Source organism: Ambystoma mexicanum, chromosome 1p (genome assembly GCF_040938575.1).
Source record: "Ambystoma mexicanum isolate Mex_15411 chromosome 1p, UKY_AmexF1_1, whole genome shotgun sequence".
In the NCBI taxonomy this organism is placed as follows: Eukaryota; Metazoa; Chordata; class Amphibia; order Caudata; family Ambystomatidae; genus Ambystoma; species Ambystoma mexicanum.
In genome coordinates this window covers 1,154,754,361-1,154,774,969 of record NC_090921.1, presented here as the reverse complement: position 1 = coordinate 1,154,774,969, position 20,609 = coordinate 1,154,754,361, and the positions used below count along the sequence as shown (strand labels likewise).

The 20,609-nt window shown below is 45.5% G+C and overlaps 1 protein-coding gene across 1 annotated transcript in view; it reads left to right on the top strand.

Annotated features, from left to right (window-relative positions):
* Nucleotides 1-19,069, top strand: part of ATP4A (ATPase H+/K+ transporting subunit alpha) — a 126,497-nt gene extending 107,428 nt beyond the window's left edge. The window contains exons 20-23 of the mRNA XM_069640948.1: nt 4,278-4,411; nt 5,013-5,114; nt 12,934-13,025; nt 14,640-19,069. Of these exons, the coding sequence (XP_069497049.1) occupies nt 4,278-4,411; nt 5,013-5,114; nt 12,934-13,025; nt 14,640-14,668 (357 nt within the window). The 3' untranslated portion in view covers nt 14,669-19,069. The remainder of the gene's footprint in view (nt 1-4,277; nt 4,412-5,012; nt 5,115-12,933; nt 13,026-14,639) is intronic.
* The last annotated feature ends 1,540 nt before the right edge of the window (nt 19,070-20,609 follow it).

The window sequence follows — 20,609 nt, the reverse complement described above, 5'->3', positions numbered from 1 at the left end:
CTGCCTGTCCAGGCCAAATGCTCCTCTGATAACTCCACCACGCCATTTCTCTGTCACTGCCACTACCTCCCTCCACCTGTTACACCCCACCCCTTTTATTCCTCCTTATCTTTTGGGGAGGCAGACTCTCCCTCACTGACTTCACGCTGCAGTTTTTCACAGCCCACCGCCACGCTCTACAATCACCATGGAAATTGAACCGCCTTTTAACTTCATGCCAATAATTCAGTGATTCCACAACCCAAACTCTTGGCGTGGCTCATGTTTATTAATCTCTTAATTGTTCTTAGCCACCAAGGGTTGTCCTCGAGGTGCTAATAGCAATACTTCCCTGTTTCATGGACTTCCCTGGTCGGTGATGGTGCCGGGGCCCACTGTGAAGGCCCTCCATTTACCATTCATCTGGCATCTCCCATCTTCGCTCCTTTCCAGCAATTGTGTGGCATGCGCATGCGCATTTCCTTTAACAAGAAGAAAAAAGAAAATTGGAACCCCAGAACGGAAGTCCCATGGTGGTAATATTGGTAATGAGCCTGTGTTAAGGCGAGTTTGACTGGTAACTGGTCATAGCCATGAGCCGCCCTTAAGACGCTCGATTCCCTTGGGCCTGCCTGGCTCAGGCTGATGGACTGTTACTGGCCCAGACCAGGTTTATTAATACAATAGTCATGTTATCTCAGAATTCACATCCGAGGCGTTATAAACACGTATTCACTGCCAAGACACACACATGTTAACTTCACTGCCACCCCAGGATAACCTAGCACGCTACCCCAAGATAATATACCTGTACGCTATAAACACAAACTCATCTCACATTCATGACATTCATAAATTCAATGCCTCTATATGCTAACACGTGAGATTTGCAGACCAATTATGCTAACACAAAATTCACTGTCTACTCATTCCCACCATTATAAGGATTTAGTCTAGACAAGCCAACCCAGAATTTTCTGAATTGCCCTGGATTCGCCCCCACAGACATTCTAACCCAGAACTCACTGCCCAGTAATGTTATCCCAGGATTAACTACGTAGTCATGCTATCCTATCCAAGTATTCGCCGACTAGCCACGTTATCACTAGATTCCCTCCCCAGACATGCTAACCAAGAATGTACTGCCTAGATACCGTAGCCCAGAAATCACCATGCAAACATGCTATTGCAATGCTTACTGTTTAGACATGGTAACCAGGACTCGCTTTCTAGGTATACTACCCCAGGATTCACAGTGTAGGCTTGCTAGCCGGGGATTCACTGCCCAGACATCCTAGTCCATAATTTATTACACATTCATGCTTTTCTAAGATTAATAACATCGGCATGACAACCCAGGATTAACAAATTAGGCATGCTATCACCCGAACAACAGGAGTGATGCACCGGCCTCCTCCTGCAGATCTCAGCATGGCAGGAGGAGGTTGCTGCCAAAATCCTTATTAAACACCGGAGCATGAATCCACTGGAAGATGGCTGCCTATGCATGGCTTGCACTATCGTTCACCATAGAGCCTGCTTTGGTTTGCTCTACCATCTAACACCACGTCTATGGTGGCTTACCTGACCCTCTGATGGGAGGAACACTACAAATTGCTCATTGGATCACTAGCCGACAGGCTGAGCCAGCACCCCCCTCTTAAGGCCCCCTTTTAAGGCTCAACACCTGTCTGGGCCTGTCCGGGTACTGCTGGTGCCGCAGTGCCACCCTGTATGCCTCCCTGGATCCAGTGGTTCAGATCCACATCACATCTTTACCTGCTTGCCGCTCTGGCTGTTTGCTGTCTTTGTTATCTTCACATTCATAAGGTAAGGAGGCCCCTTTCTCCTTACCCCTTGTTTCTCTTCCTTATCCTCTTTCCTTCCCCCTTCTTACCACTTCATCTGTGCCCTACCTATTCCCCCCTGTATTTGCTTTTCTTCCTCTACCTGTCCTTTGCCCTTGCCCCGTCACTCCCGCTCTACTCCCCTTCCACCTGTTCCACGTGGGGCAGCCATCCGCTTGAATTGTTGTCTTGCCTCCCCTTAGCCCTGCTACTCCTCTCCCCCATCTCTCTTGTTTGGCTGGTGCTGATTATTTCCCTGGGACCTGTCCTGTGCTCCCTTCACCTCTGGACTGACCCTCCTCTTGTGGCGCTCGCCGGTTTCCCCTTCCACCACAATTCTCGCTATGGCTCCCCTTACTTTTTCCTTTAATGTCCCTAGCCTAGCTTCTCTCTTATCTGCCCTCACTTTGACGACTCTACTTCACTTGTCACCTGTAACTTCATAATCTCATTGCTCCTACACTGCTGCTTCCCTACTACCCTGCCTTGCTGTTCTTCACTCTCTATCCCTCCTCCACGCAGTCTGAGCTTCTCCTTTCTTCTACCAATCTCCTCCCTCGTGACTTTGGCTCAAGTCCCTTTTTGTGCTTGCATTCTACCTATCCTTCCCCCTGAGTCTTCTTCAGCCATTTGCCCTGTTCTGCCTCACCTACCTGCACTCTGCCTTGGAACGCTGCTGAGTTTTTGGTTGCACCCAACTTTTGACTTTGGATTCTTGCAGTGTTGTGCACTTTAATTACCTGCAATCAATGATTAATCGCTGGAACCTTGTTGTGTTTTGCACTCCATTTACCTGCAACCATTGACTGCTCTGAGATCCTTGCTGTGTTGTGCAATTCATTTACCTCCACCACAGATTGACTTTGGAATTTTTTCGGTGTTTTACTACCTGACATCATTGGTGGACCTTTGAAAACGTATGTTGTCCTTGCCTGCCTGCATGCCTGATGCAGGCCCTCATTCCATAAGGCGAGGCTTTCTCCAGTTTGTAGTTACTCTTACTTGCCCGTCATGATTGTATGTCCCTTAATGCAGTTTTTACCTACTCGTTCCTGCACGTTTTAATTGTTTTTGCATTTTTACCTCTCCCCCTTTTCCATGTCTCAGCCCTTGCATATTCTAAATCGTGTCATGACTTAGTAAGAGCTCTTTGTCTCCTGTTTGTTTCTTCTCTTCTCCCCCTCCCTTTCTCCCCTACTTCCACTGATCTCATGCTATAACACTTGCACATTTCAAATGTTTCAAGGCATGGAGGCCTGCGGGAGATCTGGTGCGTTTACAAGAATTTACCTTCCTCCTAACCCCCTTTGTCTTGATGCGCCTAGAAACACTACTTGTGCGGTACAGTGCACATTATCGATAAATAAATAAAATAAAACCATGCTAACCACGGATTCACTGCAGAGGCATGCTATTCCAGGACCCACTGCCAAGCAGTACTAACCCAGATTCACTTCATAGACATAATAGCCCAGGAGTCGTTGTCTAGGCATGCCAGGCTCAGAATTTGCTGGTTAACCATTATATTCCCCAATTCAATGAACAGACATCGCAGGCCAGAATTCATGTCAGAATTCACATTTTAAACATGCTATCACAGGATCCAGAGCCTGGGCATTCTAGCTAAGGATCCATTGACTATACAAGATTCCACTGCCTAGACACCCTATCTCAGAACGTACTAACTGGAAATGAAGTTCCAGGGCTCAGTAGCTAGACCTACTTGACAGGATTCCCTTCCTAGGCATACGACCTCGGGCTTTACGGTGAAAGCATCCTAGCGAGTGGTTCACTGCCTTGCCATTTCATCCCAGATTTCACTGCTGGGACACCCTAACCCAGAATCTGCTGCCCACTCATTGATTAACATTCTAGGCATGCTGAACAGGAATCACAACTCATGCATGCTGGCTTAGGATTCACACTCTGTTCATGCGATCACACTTCCCACCCCACTGTCTAGCCGTGCACTGCATTGGTATGCATGCTGAGGGACATTAACCAAAATTCAGTACCTTGCATGCTAGCTCAAGAGTCTGGATTTTTATATAGTGTACCACACCTGTAGTGGGTTCCATGTCTTTACAATGACAACCAAAACAACGACATACTTTTAAAACGACACCTGAATAACAAAAAAAGTCACACAAAAAATGTATATATTTTTCTAGGGGTCCCCCCCAAACCCCTGTTTCTATTGCCTTTTACCCTCCCCCAACTACCCCCACCACTTTTAATTCCTTCCCCACCCCCATATATACTTTAACTTTAAAATTCGATTTTTTGTCGTTATGTAGGTGTCGTTTAAAAAGTGTGTCGTTATTTTCTTTATGTTATAAACACTGGATACCGTGTAGTGCCATGTGCTGCATAGTAGGAAGGTTGGAAGTGGGAGGAGTTGCCTTCAGCAGTGTGCTATACATTAAATGTAACTTGTTCTGCCAATTTCAGACCTTCAGCCAGCGTCTGTACCAGCAATACACCTGCTACACCGTCTTCTTCATCAGCATTGAGATGTGCCAGATTTCTGATGTCCTCATTCGTAAAACCCGTCGTCTTTCTGTCTTCACACAGGGATTTTTCAGGTATGATTGAAATGATTGTGAATATTTCTCCCTTTTCTCTGAATGATGTGACACCACTCTCAAACTCGCCCCCTGTCATACTATTCTAGAAATAGCTTGTTGTGTAGTATTATATCCATCCATGTAAGTGAAGAAATTGGACATCCCTTCCCTTGCTCTGCCAGGAGAATCCGGAAGTCTTCCTAAAGCCACATTTTTAATCCACGATAATCTTTCCTCCTACAAAGCCCTCAAAGACCAACCTTGATGTACCTATAAAGCTTAACTGTTATGACTACCCACCTCCCTCAAATTCCCCACAACACCAGCTTCATGCACTGATTTGCAGGTCACCTACTCGCTTTGGAAAGCACCTTGATTTCCGTGCAGCCTTTTCCAAACTATTCTGCCTGCAACGCACCACTCCCCTTTTTGCAAGTCCCAACCTATATATAAAGCTAAATGGATAAACTAAATAAATAATGACAGGGCTTTCTTTCCTGCAGCTCAACCATTATCATCTAGTCACTCGCATGGCAACGCCCGAAGGCTGTCAACCAGAGGCCTGAACGATACTGGACATTGGTCGAAAGGCTCACCCCATCTATGTCCTCTCTTTCAGAAACAAGGTCCTGGTGATTGCCATCGTTTTCCAGATCTGCCTCGGCTGTTTCCTCTGCTACTGCCCTGGGATGCCAAACATTTTTAACTTTATGCCAATTCGGTGAGTGTTGTATCTGCCTAAGAGTAACGGGCACGTCTCTCAAAATACAAGCGAAAAACCAAAAAACAACTAAGGGGGATCCAGCTGCCCCCTGTAAGTGGAATATAAGCCGTGGTGTGAGCACTGGCACATGTACATAGTACTTCAAAATGGAGGACAATACGAAAGCGGAGGCCAGACTGTTGGTGTGGTCGGCTAGTGCATTTGCATGTGGTGGATGGGTTACAGTTAGACTCAGTTACAGTTTACGTAGCTTTGCACGTGGCAATGGGTCACCACCTTAGGCTCAATTAGAGTTCACATAGCTTTTTTTGAGAACTTGCATGTGTTCCCTTTAGGTACTGAGAGCAATCACACAACAAATGACCCGAGTGGCATCTTACATTCAGGGAGCATATCTAAGCATAACCCAGATAAACCAATCAGCTCCCACCTGCAGGTGAGGGCCAGCGTGTCCTCAGGAGCAGATACCAGTCTACCCCTCGTTCATAATCCACTCACAAACTCCTTGCAAGCCTACAGGATCCACCAGGATGTGACCAACTGTCCCCACGTGTAACGATCCACCTACTTCACCTGCCAACAACAAAAGACCAATCCCACCACAGAACACTGGCATTCTTAAATAACCCCTAAATGCCTTAATGAATTAGCATCTTCCATAACCTTTCAAACTTGGGGTGTAAACAACACTGATCATTATCTTCCTCATACAGGCAATCACAGAGAAATAAAGGCTTAGTAATGAGCGTGCAGTCCTGGAAGCGCAGTGATTTGGCAAGCACCCAGATCAGGGGTGATCTGATGCCAAGGAGGATGTGCAGGCCAATACTGTGATGATTATCATTGCTCGTCATAGGGAGATATTTTACCCTGGTCAGTAGGGCCCTGGAGAATCAGATCATCGAGATGTATGAAGTTTAAAGCGTTTTGACCGGATATACATGATTTCTTTAAAAATATTTTACCTAATGGAGAAGAGACCAAATTTATTTAACCTAAAAACTAAAATTACTTTTCGCTTTTTCTAATTTGTTTTATATAATGCACAGGGAGATCCCCTGCACTCCCCTCTTACCCCCTACCCTAACTTATACCCTTACCCCACACATTATGCACCATACATATACCACATTACCTACCATTTTCAGTCAAATAAATTTGCTCACTTCTCCTTCGGTAAAATTGTATTCAGTCATTTCTACCAAACCCGTTTTGACTATCACTTGTAGATTTGGAGAGCTTGCCCAAGAGTTTATCTGGGATTAAGTAATGTGTAGGGGAGTGTGAACTTTGAAGAGGGGGGAATTAACCTGCTGCCCTCACATTATCTGGGTGGGGAATGTAGCAGCATGCATTCCCTGCTTGTTCCACTCCTGCTTTTTTGAGCATGTACTCAGAGTTATCCTCCTCAAATGTAAACGGCTAGAGTTGAAATCACAGCCGTACATCCTTGAAACTATGGACTAATGCCGCCGAACCACTGGAGGCCATCATTTTCAACACCAGATCAACCCAAAGGAAGCACTCACTTTCAAACAATCTCCACATTGACCATCATTGCATTCTAGCACCAAAGACAAGGCTTAAAGGTAATATGCAGAGGCCCTTTCTCTTTGTTGGGACCATAGTGACTTTTATGCCCAACCCCTCCCCTTCCATACATTTTTTTTAAACCACGACATATCCTTGAACAATGGCATTTGAAGATATCCTTGACTGTGCACCCCTGCCTATAAACCCAGAGTGCCCATTCCCATAAAGTTCTGATTCTGTGTGCCCTCTTTTTACAGTAGTGGGTTTTAAATGTGTGCTTGTTGTTTGATTTAAGTCCCTATCATTTTTGTAACCTTGTTTGTACATGTTTTTATTTTGTAACCATTGTACTAACACTGTTTGGGTCTCCATTGCCATCAGCCGACACCCGTCCTGAAAATATAGCTGGCCCGCAGCCTACATTATGGAAAGAGGTGAAGGAGGTATAGCTTTCAGGCTGTCACTGTTTCACCTTTATGATTGGGAAGATTGCTGGTTAATAGAGATTTAGCCGCTACTCAAAGCAGCAGTCATTTTGTCATAGGGAGCCGTTATAGCTTCTGGATGTTCCATACTAATGCACCTCTGAATAGAAAAGTAACCAACAACCAGTGTCTCTTTGTCAAACGATGCACTATTCCTAGGATGGAAGTGTAGGGTACACAGAAGGATCCAGTATGCATCAACGTGCAGTCATGAAGGATGGAGGCAAGAGAATCAGAGGGGATAGAATGGATCCAGGACATACATGGTGCATGCAGGATTACGTAAACCTTTCAAGGCAGTAACTTGCAGACTCTTACATCAATCTACAGGGCCATTTGTAGCCTTGATGCTCAACTGAGAAAACTGTACACTTTACTGTAGTTATGCTCCAATATGCAAATTTGGCATTTTGTGGAACATGGGAGAGCAATACTCATTGGCTCACCTGTTCTCTTGGAAAGGTAGCCTTAATGCCAGCTGGTGAGGGCAGGATAGCCTGAGCTTTTAAAACATTTGTATTAATAAAATTATGAAGCTAGTTTGCAAAAGGTAGTCTGCTAACTAGACCCCTTTGTCATGCTCCAGGCCAAAGTTTTAGTGCACGCATGTGCCTTTGCTGCGATAGTCTCTGGACACTGTCGGTGTCCTTGCAAGGGTGGGCCAGTAATGTTTTAATCAGTTGTGTGCATTGTAACTTTGTATTATACTTCCTATTTAGCTAGACCTGTAGTTGAATATTCTTTTAATTTGGCACTCAATACTATAGTTGTGTTGCAACAGAACAACTCACCAACTCACACCCCTCCTGAAGAGTATAGCCTGCCCTCGCCCCATGTTACCAAAGAGGTGAAGGAGGCATACACGTTGACTGTGCCTGCTTCACCTTTAGAGGATCACTGCTGGTTTAATAATAACATGGAGGCGATTAGGTTTTTTTAGCCACCACTCATGCCTGCACTTCTGCCGAGCAGTAGTAATTTCATCACAGAAATAAGGTGTGAGGGTTATTTTTACCTTGGCGTCTCTTTTGGCCTTAGTCTTCTGCACAAATGCAGGCCAAGTAGTCTGCGCTGGCATGCAAATGCTTGGTTTAACCAGGCTTGATGTTCTTGAGGTGACATGGTTTGACCTATCCCACAATTAGCAGGCCATCAGCATACAGTTCTAGCAGTGCTTCAAGAAGATGGTGTTGGAATAAGCCTGCCATTTAGTCAATAGAATGATCCTCTCCGTTTTAGGCTAGTAAGGCCTTAGAATCCAGATAAAGTTGTCAATTCTGAAATGGTCAGAATGCCGTTTTAATTTTCTTCTTGTCAATAACGGGTCTTGTCACAGATGACAGTGAAATACTCGCAGCAGACTGCATGAGTTTAATATATGTACACAACTTTGCAGGCAGGAAAATTGGACTCTGAAAAGCAAGCTCAGCGGATAGTGCAGGGCCACACCTTGGAGCCTGGACAGTTTACATTTGCCATTGGTTGTCATGAAGACCAAGGGATCTTAGCCACCTTCTTTTTTGTGCACTTCTAGGTTTCTTGGAAGGCATAGTACTCACTCCTAACACTGCAAATGGGTGGGCATAGCCATCTAGTCGGACCACACCGTCAAGTATAGACGGGAGTGCAGTTATATTTAAGGGCCTGTGCTCGAATCGGGAGTTTCAAAAGCAAACGGCTTCCTGTACACCACAGTACTTTAGGAAAGACAAGCTCATTTACAAAGGAGCAACCCAACCTGGGATGACATATGCACAGCCCAGCAATTGGTCAGCTTGTTTTGTTTCCAGGTGTGCTGCTAAGGTTTTAATACACAAATATATTGGACTCATGTTCCATAGAATTGGAATATGACGGCGGGAAGCCATTACGTGTTGACATACACAAATGTACCACCCCCCGGCAGATTTTCTTCATTTGCGCAGCAGAGTGCAAATGTGCAGTGCAAAAGGCAGTGTACAAGTGTGTATGCCGCCTTCTGCACCGCACTTTTGCACTCCACTATGCAAAACGAGGAAGCATATGCTGTCCAATATCCTTGCATGTTGGACAGTTTAATTTTCATTGTGAACACTGCTTAACATGCACCCATGGTAAGCAGTGTTAACAATTACAAATAAACACTGGACGACATACAAGCATCTCGGGCAACGTTTGATATAATTGTACATGTTCTGCCTGCCATGATCATGGCAGGCACTGTGTACAATGGATCCCTACGGGGTCTGCCCGATTTATGCTGGTGTGTAAAGCAGGGGGACTCAATAGGGATCTCCAGCATTTGAGCCGGCTCTAAAATCTATGCCGGCGCAAATATTGGAGAATTTGTGTGGTGGAGAGGAAGGGATGCGGCAGAAACGCAAGTTGCGGTCCGCCCCTTCCCTCCGCCATACAGATGCATGAAAATGCGGCATAGCAGGATTGAATGGCGTTAAAGTTTTACTCGAGGCTTTTATGTCTTTCAATCACGTTATGCCACTGACCAACATGAGCACCATTGCGACTCCTCAAGACTCTCAGGACTGAAGGCGAGTAGACGGATTTAACCTCTGCTCATAGTGCCACCTACTTTAATTATGTCCATTTTTAACACAGTTTATCAACGAGAGGTGACGGTTTCCTCAATTCTAATTTGGGCTCCATTTGTCACCACCAACGAAAGGATTCCAGGCGCTCCACACACACTACATTCTGAACACAACTCGTGCTGTAGGTGAAGTGTACATGCAGAAGTGCTCATTATTTAGTCTGTCACCCACCAATGGGGTCCGTCAGTAGGAGCGCTCCTTTACATTTCCGTGGTGCCAATGTCAGACTGTCCATAGCATGACATGCATGGCCGTAATTTTAGGGGGGACAGGGGTTCGTTTACCCCCTTCCCCAACATTTGTGGCACTCCATGTTGTCCGATACATTTGGCAGGGGCCCCTCATTTAAATGTGATGTCATGTACCCCACCCCTCACCCGATGATCGACTGTCATTTTCTGACATGGTATAATTTAAAAAATATAAACAAACGCACACAGAGAACCCCGACTATTCGCTCCCGCAACTCCAGTGACTTGGGCAGCATTGGCAATACAGACTACATCAGGAAAAGTTAAAAAAAATGACAAAACCAGCCATGATCAGACCCATTCGTTACCTAATGGGGCAGGTTAAATAACCACGCCCAGCAGGAGAGGCTGCGATTCTGCAAGGCATCATTGGAAATACCGGCTATATGGCAAAGTATTCATAACATCGACTGGATCCGGGCGGATTCTACTTAAAACCTATTATTTCTACTCTTTCCTCATGCAAGTATTTCTTTCAATCCTATATGCGAGGGTGTCGGAGCGGGTTGCAGATAAGGACGGCATGAGACAGGATTAGAATTATTGGCCATCTGGCCCCGACACACACACCATCCACAGTGCCAATCCCAGATGCCCACATGGAATCCTTCCCTCTGCGAAGCTTTGCTGACACAGGGATCGGTTCCTGCTCGAGCACCGGGAGTGCAATCTTCCGCACACACACAGAGCAGGTACCGCATTGCAGCATCACGCGAAGCTCCGTTTACACGCACAATACAGCACGGGCGGGGGATGTTCAAACCTTACCCACACCTTACCCACAGGAAGAAAAAAAAAAAAAAACACTGCGAGCAGCACCCAGTGGTGGCATGCTTAGTCTAAAGTTGAACCCATGCTCGTCCGCGCTTTTTGAAAACATCCCCTTTCCTGAACATCAATGTTTACCCCCACCCCCTTATTGCTGAAAGTAAGGAGTCAGTACTGCGCAGCCTTTGGAGCCTTAGCTAATAGCATGTATTTTGGCTAAACACATGGCTGTTGTCGCTCAATGATGTCCGCTTTTTTGTTGCAATAATCAGTCTACCCCTGCCGTTTAATCGAGGAATTCAGCACCATGTGCACGTACCTTTCAAAGAAAAACATTAAGCCCAGCCCCGAGCCCGCAGCAGGCTGGTCGGTGTAATCACTTTAGCCTCAGACCAGCCGCCTCTTTACCTTACCTAGTAAGAGAGCTTGCCAGGCCATTCTGCACTACAGTCTCCGTGCCCACAGGCACTGGGCAGGGAGGTTCGCAGTGGAAGGGATCAGGGGCATAGTCATTTAAAGTGCAACTCGCGGCCTTGTATTTGTATTTATTGTATTTATATAGCGCCTTAATCCAAGGCGCTTCTGTTTGTGAATGACATCATGGTGATCTAACCAGCAGGAAGCAAAACCAAAAATGAAATGCTAGAAAACGGACACGAGTTGGTTTACTTCCAATTTCAAGTTGATGGGAAAGTGGGCATCAGTGTTGAGAAGTTGGATCCAGTTGTTACAGAATCACCACTGGCTCGGGAGGATAGCTCAGGGGCAACGTGCTCGCCTTGGAGGAAAGACGAAACAGAACAACACAGGTTCGATCCCTGGGTCATCGCTTAGAAATCTGGGTATTAAGCGTGTTATAAATAACCTATCATATCATACTGTTCCCACATGCACCCTAAAACAACATGCCACTGCCTGGTATTTCACTCCTTGCTAGGTAATATTTCTCTTTTAGCAACTGTCCCTCCATAGTTATATGAACACCAAAACCTTTTGCTTTTTAACCTGTCCTCACTTTTTACATGTAAGCAAAGTCTTTCGCTTCCCTCCCCTGGCCTTTTGCTCATTATGTTATGGGGAAACTGAGCAGTCCTTCAGACTATCAGTCCTGGGAAACTGTTTCCCTTTTGTCTTTTTGGTAACTTTTTAACAGTGGACACAGCATCTTACAATGCAGTGCAGTAGGGATACTTTTGTACTGCCTACTGGAAGGATGCCTGCCATTGCCTTGTGCGGTGTCCGTCACCGGAACTCGCCTTCCCCCATCTGGTGAAGTGTCCTGAAGATGTCTACATTGGTGACTTTGGTATTTCTTCCTCGCCAAGGGTTGCACTCTGCTCCTGGAACCGACCGGAAGAATCCTTGCTCCTGAGCACCTCTCACTGGAACCAATGGCTGGAAAACCTATCTCCAGTCCCGAGTCGACCCATCTAGCCATCTGGGAAAACTGGAGTCAGGGGGGGTAGGAATCACAACACATTTCTCTCCTCCTATACTCCTTAGAACAAACTTTGGTTATTCCATTCCATAGCTTTTTGCTTAGTGCATCTAAAGCAGCTGTACCTGAAAAAATAGGAACATTACTTTATTAATCAGCAACTTTGTTGAATATCTTCACTGGAACCTTTCACCAACACAAGAACTCTTCCTACACCAGTCCCCTTTTTCTGAGAAGAAGCTTTGTGACTCTTGGGAACAAGGTCCCACTGTTCAAAGGGATTGGACCTCTAAAGTTAGGGTACATTTCTTGTGAATTGGTTCCATTTGCTGCCTCATTACCTACCTTCCTTTCTGTTGAATAAGACATTGAATACATTTCTAAAAACATAAGGCAACTGTATACATGTTTATAATTGAGTGTTGTGTAATGTCTCCTGCTGGTTTCATTCACTAGTGTGTTTTTTGGGCATAGAATAAACACAGTGTGTATGTACTTAGCTGTTTAAATTGCATTAATGTGAGTTTGACTGTGTGGACCAATTGTGGACCCCTGACCCCACTCAATTTCCTGAAAAAAGCCTCGACTGTTCTCCATACTTACCTTGATTGGATTTTGGATAACCTCTCAGAATTCCCCTATTCACTATACCGAGGGTGGCTCCTAACAATTTGTCCACCAGGCCAAATTCTAGAAATCTATCTTAACACTCCTCTGCAAAGATTTATTTTCTAATTGTGTCCCTTTTCACAGGTTCCAATGGTGGCTTGTGCCTATACCCTATGGGATACTCATCTTTGTGTACGATGAAATCCGGAAACTGGGAGTGCGTAGACACCCTGGAAGTAAGTTAACAATAAGAACACCATTTTTCCTCAAGCCACATTTTCACATGCATCAAAGTACCGAATATATGAAGTAAGCGTCTGCTGGTCAACGTACTCCTGCAAGGGCCTGGGGCCCACCAGTTGTAGGGAAAATGTGAGATTCTGTGTCAGGCCAGTGCGATGGGGCTCAGATAGTCAAATCTGGAATGCTGGACTTGGGATCAACTCTGCCATGAATCCAATGAACTTTGAGTCCACAGGGGCTGATATAACTAAAATATACAAATTCCCACATGGAATCTATTTACTTGTATAGCGCTTAAACCCATAGGCGTCAAAGCACTGTGACACAGAACAAGTACAATAAAACGAACAAGAAGTGGTCTGCCATAAGTTAATAGGTCAAGGGGCTGATCAGCACAGATTAAGAGGACTTCTACGCGAAGAATTCCGAGAAGAGGAGAGTCTTTAATATTTTCCTACAAGAGAAGAGGTTAGAGTCAGATCTCATGCAGGAGGGTAACTTGTTCCATTGTTTAGGTACAAGAAATGTAACATATCAACCACCTGCTCGGAGTGCGCCGCCAATGTTCTTAAATGGGTTCAAAGCCTGCTGGGCGGTGCAGTTCTTGGTGAGAAATCAGATGATGGCGCTCCGCTCTTCCTAAACGGTCACCGTGGCTGGAATCTTCTGTCGTAGGGGTATGGTGGTGTTTGACATCTGATAATTGATTGCGGCAAACTGACAGAAAAAAAAGAACTGCCTGCAATGCTCTCACTGATCAGAGGATTAAACCGCAAACCAAATGCGCTCGCCCCAACCCCCACCGCGACCCCCTCTCGTACTTACATATTTGCTTGCCGATAGGTCCCCTTCACCCCTGCAGCGTCAGATCCGTCCCTCTGACGCGGGTCTGAATCTGACGCTGCAGGGTCCCTTTTTCTTTTTTTTTCCCAAGTCCCCCGCCTCCCATGTTGAGGAAGCGGGCGACATCCCTGCAACCCCCCAAGGCTGATACATACCTATCGTGGGCAGCGAGGGACACCCCCACAACCCCTGCGCCACATGTTAGGTATATATTAGCCTAATCGTTCATTTTTATCCGATCTACTGGTACTAGCCGAATTCGGTCAAATGTACCATTCGATCAAAAAAGAAGACAAACAATTAGGCTAATACCATCGCAGGTCATGCTATTTTCTTCCATACATGTCAGAACATGACAACTTAAATGTCAGTGAGATTGTCTCAAAGTAAAGTGTATGAAAACATATCTATTGTACACATTTAATGCACTATATTTCCCTCGCCAGCCATGCCTTCTTCTACTGAAGTATGACTTAACCCATTCGCACTTGAAGAATGCATGCAGACAGATATTTTGTTTAATTTAAGTGAAAAGGGGAACTATACGGAATATTGCTCGTCTCTTCCACAGTACTTGCCCGAGTGACAAAGGAAGCCACGGTAACCCATATTTGTCCAAACACAGATGTCTCCTAGAGTGATGGCAGGGCTTGTCCAAGAGACTCGAGGTGTCCACGAGTACTCAGAGTGCTTCTAGGTCGCTTCTAGAGCGTATTCGAGTTATGCTGGTCTCTCCTCACACATTACTTTTCCTGCATTTACAGGTTGGTGGGATAAGGAGCTGTACTACTGAAGAAGAGCCCTCTCCGCACACTTTCATCACCTGGACACTTCATTATGCAAAGATCCAGCAAAGAAGAAGAATTTTGAACATTCAATAGAATGAGGTGTCCTCTGCAGCCGTCGCCAGCTGGAAATACGGAAGAGGAAATCATGCCCTGTTTGCCATCGCTAGCAGCATCAGTAGATTTCGTGTAGAAATTGTGCATTTTAACTGTATTTAACTTTTGTTTCTTTTCTGTGTTGCCATGTTTTCATATATGTATTCGTTGGACTAGGAAACTACCAAAAATGCATGAGCAGCAGTTTCCTGCCTTTTTGATAAATTAAGCATTTGCTTCTTATAAAAAAAAAAGACCATTACTGTTGAAACGCCAGTGGGCTTTCGACTTACTCTTTCAACAAAAATGTGTGCTTGGAAAGAAAAAAAAAGATAGCTGAAACAAAGTATGTACCTATTGGCATCCGAGCTGTTACATTAGGACGCTGGGTTCTGCCACTGAAAACTGGGCCAGGAAGTCCTGCCCTCCAGCCTGTACGCCAGAAGGGGCTGTGGCATTGTGACAATAGCTCAGCACGATTCCATTCTTGCCGATAGGATGGGATAGGAGATCAGCACAGAGTCGGGCCTCAGGATGAAAGTGTTTACATTATGGCCTCCGATTTAATCCAGATATGAGGGCTACAGGTAGTGGGGGTTACTTGGTGAGACTGCAAGGCCCATATTCTGGAGGCCTATAATGAAATCCTTAATCTGTCGGAATGAGGGTTGTGGTCAGACTAGGGCTAGCCATCTGGATAATTACGATTAAGCGGGGTGGTCCTGGGAGTGGTGGCGTTAGAGCAGAGGGCTGGAAGATCGGATATCGGACACTCCATCCTCGATCTGGTTAATCAGTTACAGTGCAGAGCTGAAATTAGAATGTTTTGGATGTAATCTTGAATGGTATGATCTAGAATCTCTGAGAGGACATGCCCCCGAAAGAGAGGGTATTCTAGACTCAGCTCTTGCTGACCAGGCACATTCAATCGTGCACCCAAGGTATACCGGTTTTCCTTTTACCGTTTTTGTCCTAGAACTATTAAAAGCTCTCATCTACTTCAAGACAATATTATTTCCCTCTAGTAAAGGGCTTTAATACAACTTTCATATCTCTCCTTCTTTGCCCTGCGATGACGGCTGCACCATTATAAACACCAGGTGAGAGGTTTCTTTAGGTGTATGAACACCCAACTGTGCCCTTTAAAACATGTCAAGCTAGGTGCATGGTCATGTCTAGAGCTTTCAGTCACTTTAGTCCAACAGCACTACACGCACCAGCCTACAACACGTTCTGCCCTTCAGACCCCTCATGCACAGACTCGCAGTCCTCAGATGTGTCCTATCAGGTTCTCGTCTACGCCAAGATGATCCGTGTAGAACCATGGGCACAGATTGCACGCCGTTTGTGAAACAGCTCCCACGTTCACAATGAAAGATAAGGTGTAGAAAGGTACACATTTCTAGCTCCTTGGGGCTGTCAGGGCTTCAGCTACTAATGAGACAGCAGGCAGGGCTATGGGCACAAACCCTGCCTTTTAATTGAAATACATACAATCAAAAAATATCACCAAAGTGAGCAAAGGTCTGAACACACATACCCTGCCATTTATAAGAGCCTCACAGGCATGGATGGAGGACTGTGTCCGTAGACACAGTTCTGTCCTGAATCACAGTGGGTCAGGCTTTGCTCTGATATTCTGACTGTTTTTCAACAGAGCTACCTTTATATAACCGTTTCTCCCAATGCTAGCCATTTTAAATAGTTAAAAAATAAATTACAGGTTAATTCACCTCCCTACATGAAGATGAAACGGGGACCAAGCAAGCCATCAGGGTTGAAAGCCTTTCTTCCAGAATAATCTGGGGCTGAGCTGAAGACAGCACACAGTGTTTAATACTGCAAATCTATTAAACATTCAATGCTGGAGAACTGAACCTCCACCTCTCCTCTCCAGATGTAGGGCAACTCCTCCTAGTGGATCTTTGCGAGATCTATCGACAACCTCCCAGAATGGCAGAGTAAGCAATCAGACTGATGGGTTAAGACGCTTGCCCTGAAGAGGTCATGCCCCATATTTCCATCAGATCTCATACACGTTAGACAATGCGCACACATTCTGCACCTTTTCTCTAGCAAAGTATAAGGTGGTGCGTATGAGTGAGCACACCCACCAATATCCATCACATACCCCCTGACCACCATAGTTTGAGGGCATTTATAAGACAATGTAGACTGAGCATTGGCCTTCTATTCAATTCTCTTGCGTTAGAGTGAGAAATAGCAGAACGCTCAGTCAGGGGGGAAGGAATGGTGAGGAATTTGAAAACAGGCTATAAAGGGAGGATAGGAGAACACCTAGAAAATGTACAAGCATGACAGACGGAAAGGAAGAAGCAGCCCTGCCAAGTACGGCACAACTCACAGGGGGCAGGGGGACAGCGGCATACTCCCGGCAACAGAACGCGAGCCTCCAGGAGAGTTGCGTGCAGGGATGCTCTTCCTTCCGGCATATACATCTGCATGTGGCAATATTATTGCAGTGTTTTTTATTCTGTGCCAGATCACCTTTATAACATGAACCAAAACAAAGTAATCAAACTTGCACTGTAGAACTTGTTGCAGTCTGCGCTGTACACAAGTTATACATGTTCCTGGGGGGTTAGTTTGTTCTGCTGTTTAATCTCTCAAGCAGTAGGATGTTAGAAAAGCAGGATGGGAAATGGAACAGGGGCGTTGTGCACGAGGGGCTTTGCAATGGTTGATGCAAAAACCTAGAGCAGAATTAGGTCTTGGCATGGAATTTAACAAGAGAGAGAAAGAGGTGAAAAGACGATGTATGAGACAGAAGCACCAGACATGCAGAGACAGCACACAAGACAGCGAGCATCACAGGGTGAAAGCGCCAGAGAGCGAGAGAGAGAAAGCAAAAGAGCGAGAGAGGAGAGAGAAAGCAGAAGAGCCAGAGAACGATCAAGAAACCAAAGACGGGAAAAGAGAAAGAAAGCAAGAGGTTCATTGAAAAACAAAAAGGAAGGCAGAGTGGGGAGAGTAAGAGGGAGAGAATGCTAGCAGAACAAAAAGCACAGAAAAGGGGGAAATAATAGGGGAGCAGTAGACAGAGCGATGAAAGGAGGTAAATATGTACAGCAGGGAGGGCACCAAGGAAGATAAATACTGGTCCAAAACAAAGGAGGAGATATGGAATGAGAGATGGGTTGAGATGAAAGATGAACATCAATCAAGGGATAGATGCAGAGGATGAAATGCCTACAGCAGAGGGTCGGGAGGGTCAAGAACTTGAAGACGAGGTGAAAGTCAGCGGATAGAGGTAAGAAGAGAATATCTCAAGCTAATGAGAAGGAAGTGAGAAACTGAGAACCGGAGGGGGCTAATGCAACTTGGTGGAATGTAGGTGATGGGCAACAAGGGAGAGAGGGCGATACTCAAACACATTAAGTTCTAGGTGAGGTTGGCCTTACGAGATGGAATGTCGGGCCATTTCCATCCCACAATACATCATGCACTACACACTAACTCGCTCTCATACACAGCTTAATGGACTGCACCATGTGTCATATATGATGTTGCTCATTTTTCTAAGGCTTGCACCTTACTCCAGGCATGATCAGTTGTGGGCCACCGCCTTTTCCAAACAGCAAGGCATGGCAAACGTTGTACTACAGTCTTTAGTGTATGGCCTTGAAGTGGGTGGGGAGTCCACAGCACAATTGTTATTTGCGACCTGGGGCTATAGCGATGACCCCTGCTACCATTTTTGTGCCAAAGGAAAGAGGGGTGCAACGTGCTTGGACACGGCGGTGGGAGTTGCTGTGCAGCAGGCACCAATTTTGAGGCATTCGAGTGTGCCACGCACACAAGAGGGGATTGTGGGGGAGGGGCGCATTTTCGATGTCTGACCTGGAAGTTACATTGCCTGACAGTCCATTTTAAGTCCAATACACAAATTCTATCCATTCTTCCACTGTGCGCTTCATATAACATGTGGCATGGGTGTGCACTAATGCAAACAGTCTCTGCCCCTGCTAGAAGATCTGCTCATGCACCAGCTGTGAACTTGTGTGAGTCGGCACTGGAGAGACAGTTCCATCTACCTACACTACGTCCCATAAAAGGATCCTGAGCTCCAAGCATGGGCAATTCAAGTACTTCGGTAAACTCTGAAACAATGAATGATTGTAGGCCCCCCGCAGTCAAGTATACTTCCCAAATATGCTCCAGGTGCAAAAGTCTGAAGTTGAAATTGACAGACAAGATCCCCAAAGAGACCACATGCAATGGAAGCTTAATCTGTCTCGAATGCCGATTGTGTCTTTTGAATTTTAACAAATAAACAATGATGTGCATGTTTTATTTTTGCGTCTGTTTGCAAGTTCTGTTCTTAGTTTCCAAACCTCCTTTCTTTCTCCCGCGCAGGCTTTATATATCCAGATGCTTGTGCTATAGCCAACAAAAGGTTTGATATTGCCATTAATATTCTATGTACTCACTCCATTGCCAGGGAGAACCATCCAAAGGCAGAGAACTGCAAAACAGGGCCAGATTGAAATTTCATGTCTAGTTTAGAAATATATTCGCAGTAAGGTACCACCATATCTATCCTCTAAAAGACTTCTCGTAATCTCTGCCTCCTCTCTTGTGGCACCTCCCCCTTCCTGTGCTTCCGCCCTCGCTCTCTTCTTGCTCCACTTGTTTGAAATTTTCTTCTCCAGGACAGCTGAGGAACAGTCCACACAGATTTGTCCAAAACCAAACTAAAAGTCTACCTCCTCACCCTTAACTTACCCCTCATCTGCCTTTTAGCAAACATTCCCTTACTAGCACTTCATCCATCATGGCCACATCCCCACAACCACTGGCTGTACTGCCTACCTGCCTTTACAATTATCCGATGTTGGTTGTCCTTAATCTATGTCCACCCAGGTTTTATCTCCGTTAACTGTTTCATGTACGCCCCTCCACAACATCAGAATGTCATTCAAACTCAACTCATTGTAAGAATCTCATTACTTCACGCCAAATCATATCACTTTTGTGATCAAAAGAGCATTGACTCTCTGTGTATATAAATAAATATACTTGTGCATTGGCAGGCATGACTAGCAAATGGCTATAGGTCAGGAAATCATTTCTGCACTCCTCTCCCATTGACGTGGACTAAGAACAGTGCAGGATTCTTACCCCTATGCCTTTGTTACTATAGAACAGAAGGACTACTGATCTCGGCATCCTGGCACTCCCTCTGCATGGCTATTTTGTCAAAAGGGAGAGGAGCAGGGAAGAGAGGAGCAGGGAAGAACAAATTACTTACCCCTGGTAATATTTTTTTTGACCGACTGGTTGTTCTTCCCATTTATTCCTTATCTTGGATATACTCTGATAGCCTGCTTGCAGCTCAAAAACCTTTCTCAGCAGAGGGCTTCATTGTCAACCTTGTGTCCCTTGAGAGCCTCTGTCCTCGAGTACTCCCATAGCAGTGTGTTGCAGGAGGTGGGAAAGAAGAGTTTGGTTTTTATTTAATTTTGGTTTATGCTGTGTAACACACCCTTTCCAAATCTGGGTTCCCGGTACGAAAGGTAATCTAAAAAGTAATATTTCACAAATGTATGCAAAGAAGACCAGGGGGCAGCACTGCAGATGTCTTGTAGCGGTCTTCGGAGGGCTGAAGAAGTGGCTATACCTCTGGTCGAGTGGGCCCTTAGACCTCCGGGGAACCTCATTCCCGGCCAGGGGCCCTTAGACCTCCGGGGAACCTCATTCCCGACCCGGGTTGCAACATTCGGATAAACATAGTATGAGCCACAAGACAGTGTTTGTTTAGTAACCACTTGTCCCATTCAGTGGCCTAGCATAGCCAACAAATAGTTGGTCGTCCACTCTTAGAAACCCGGC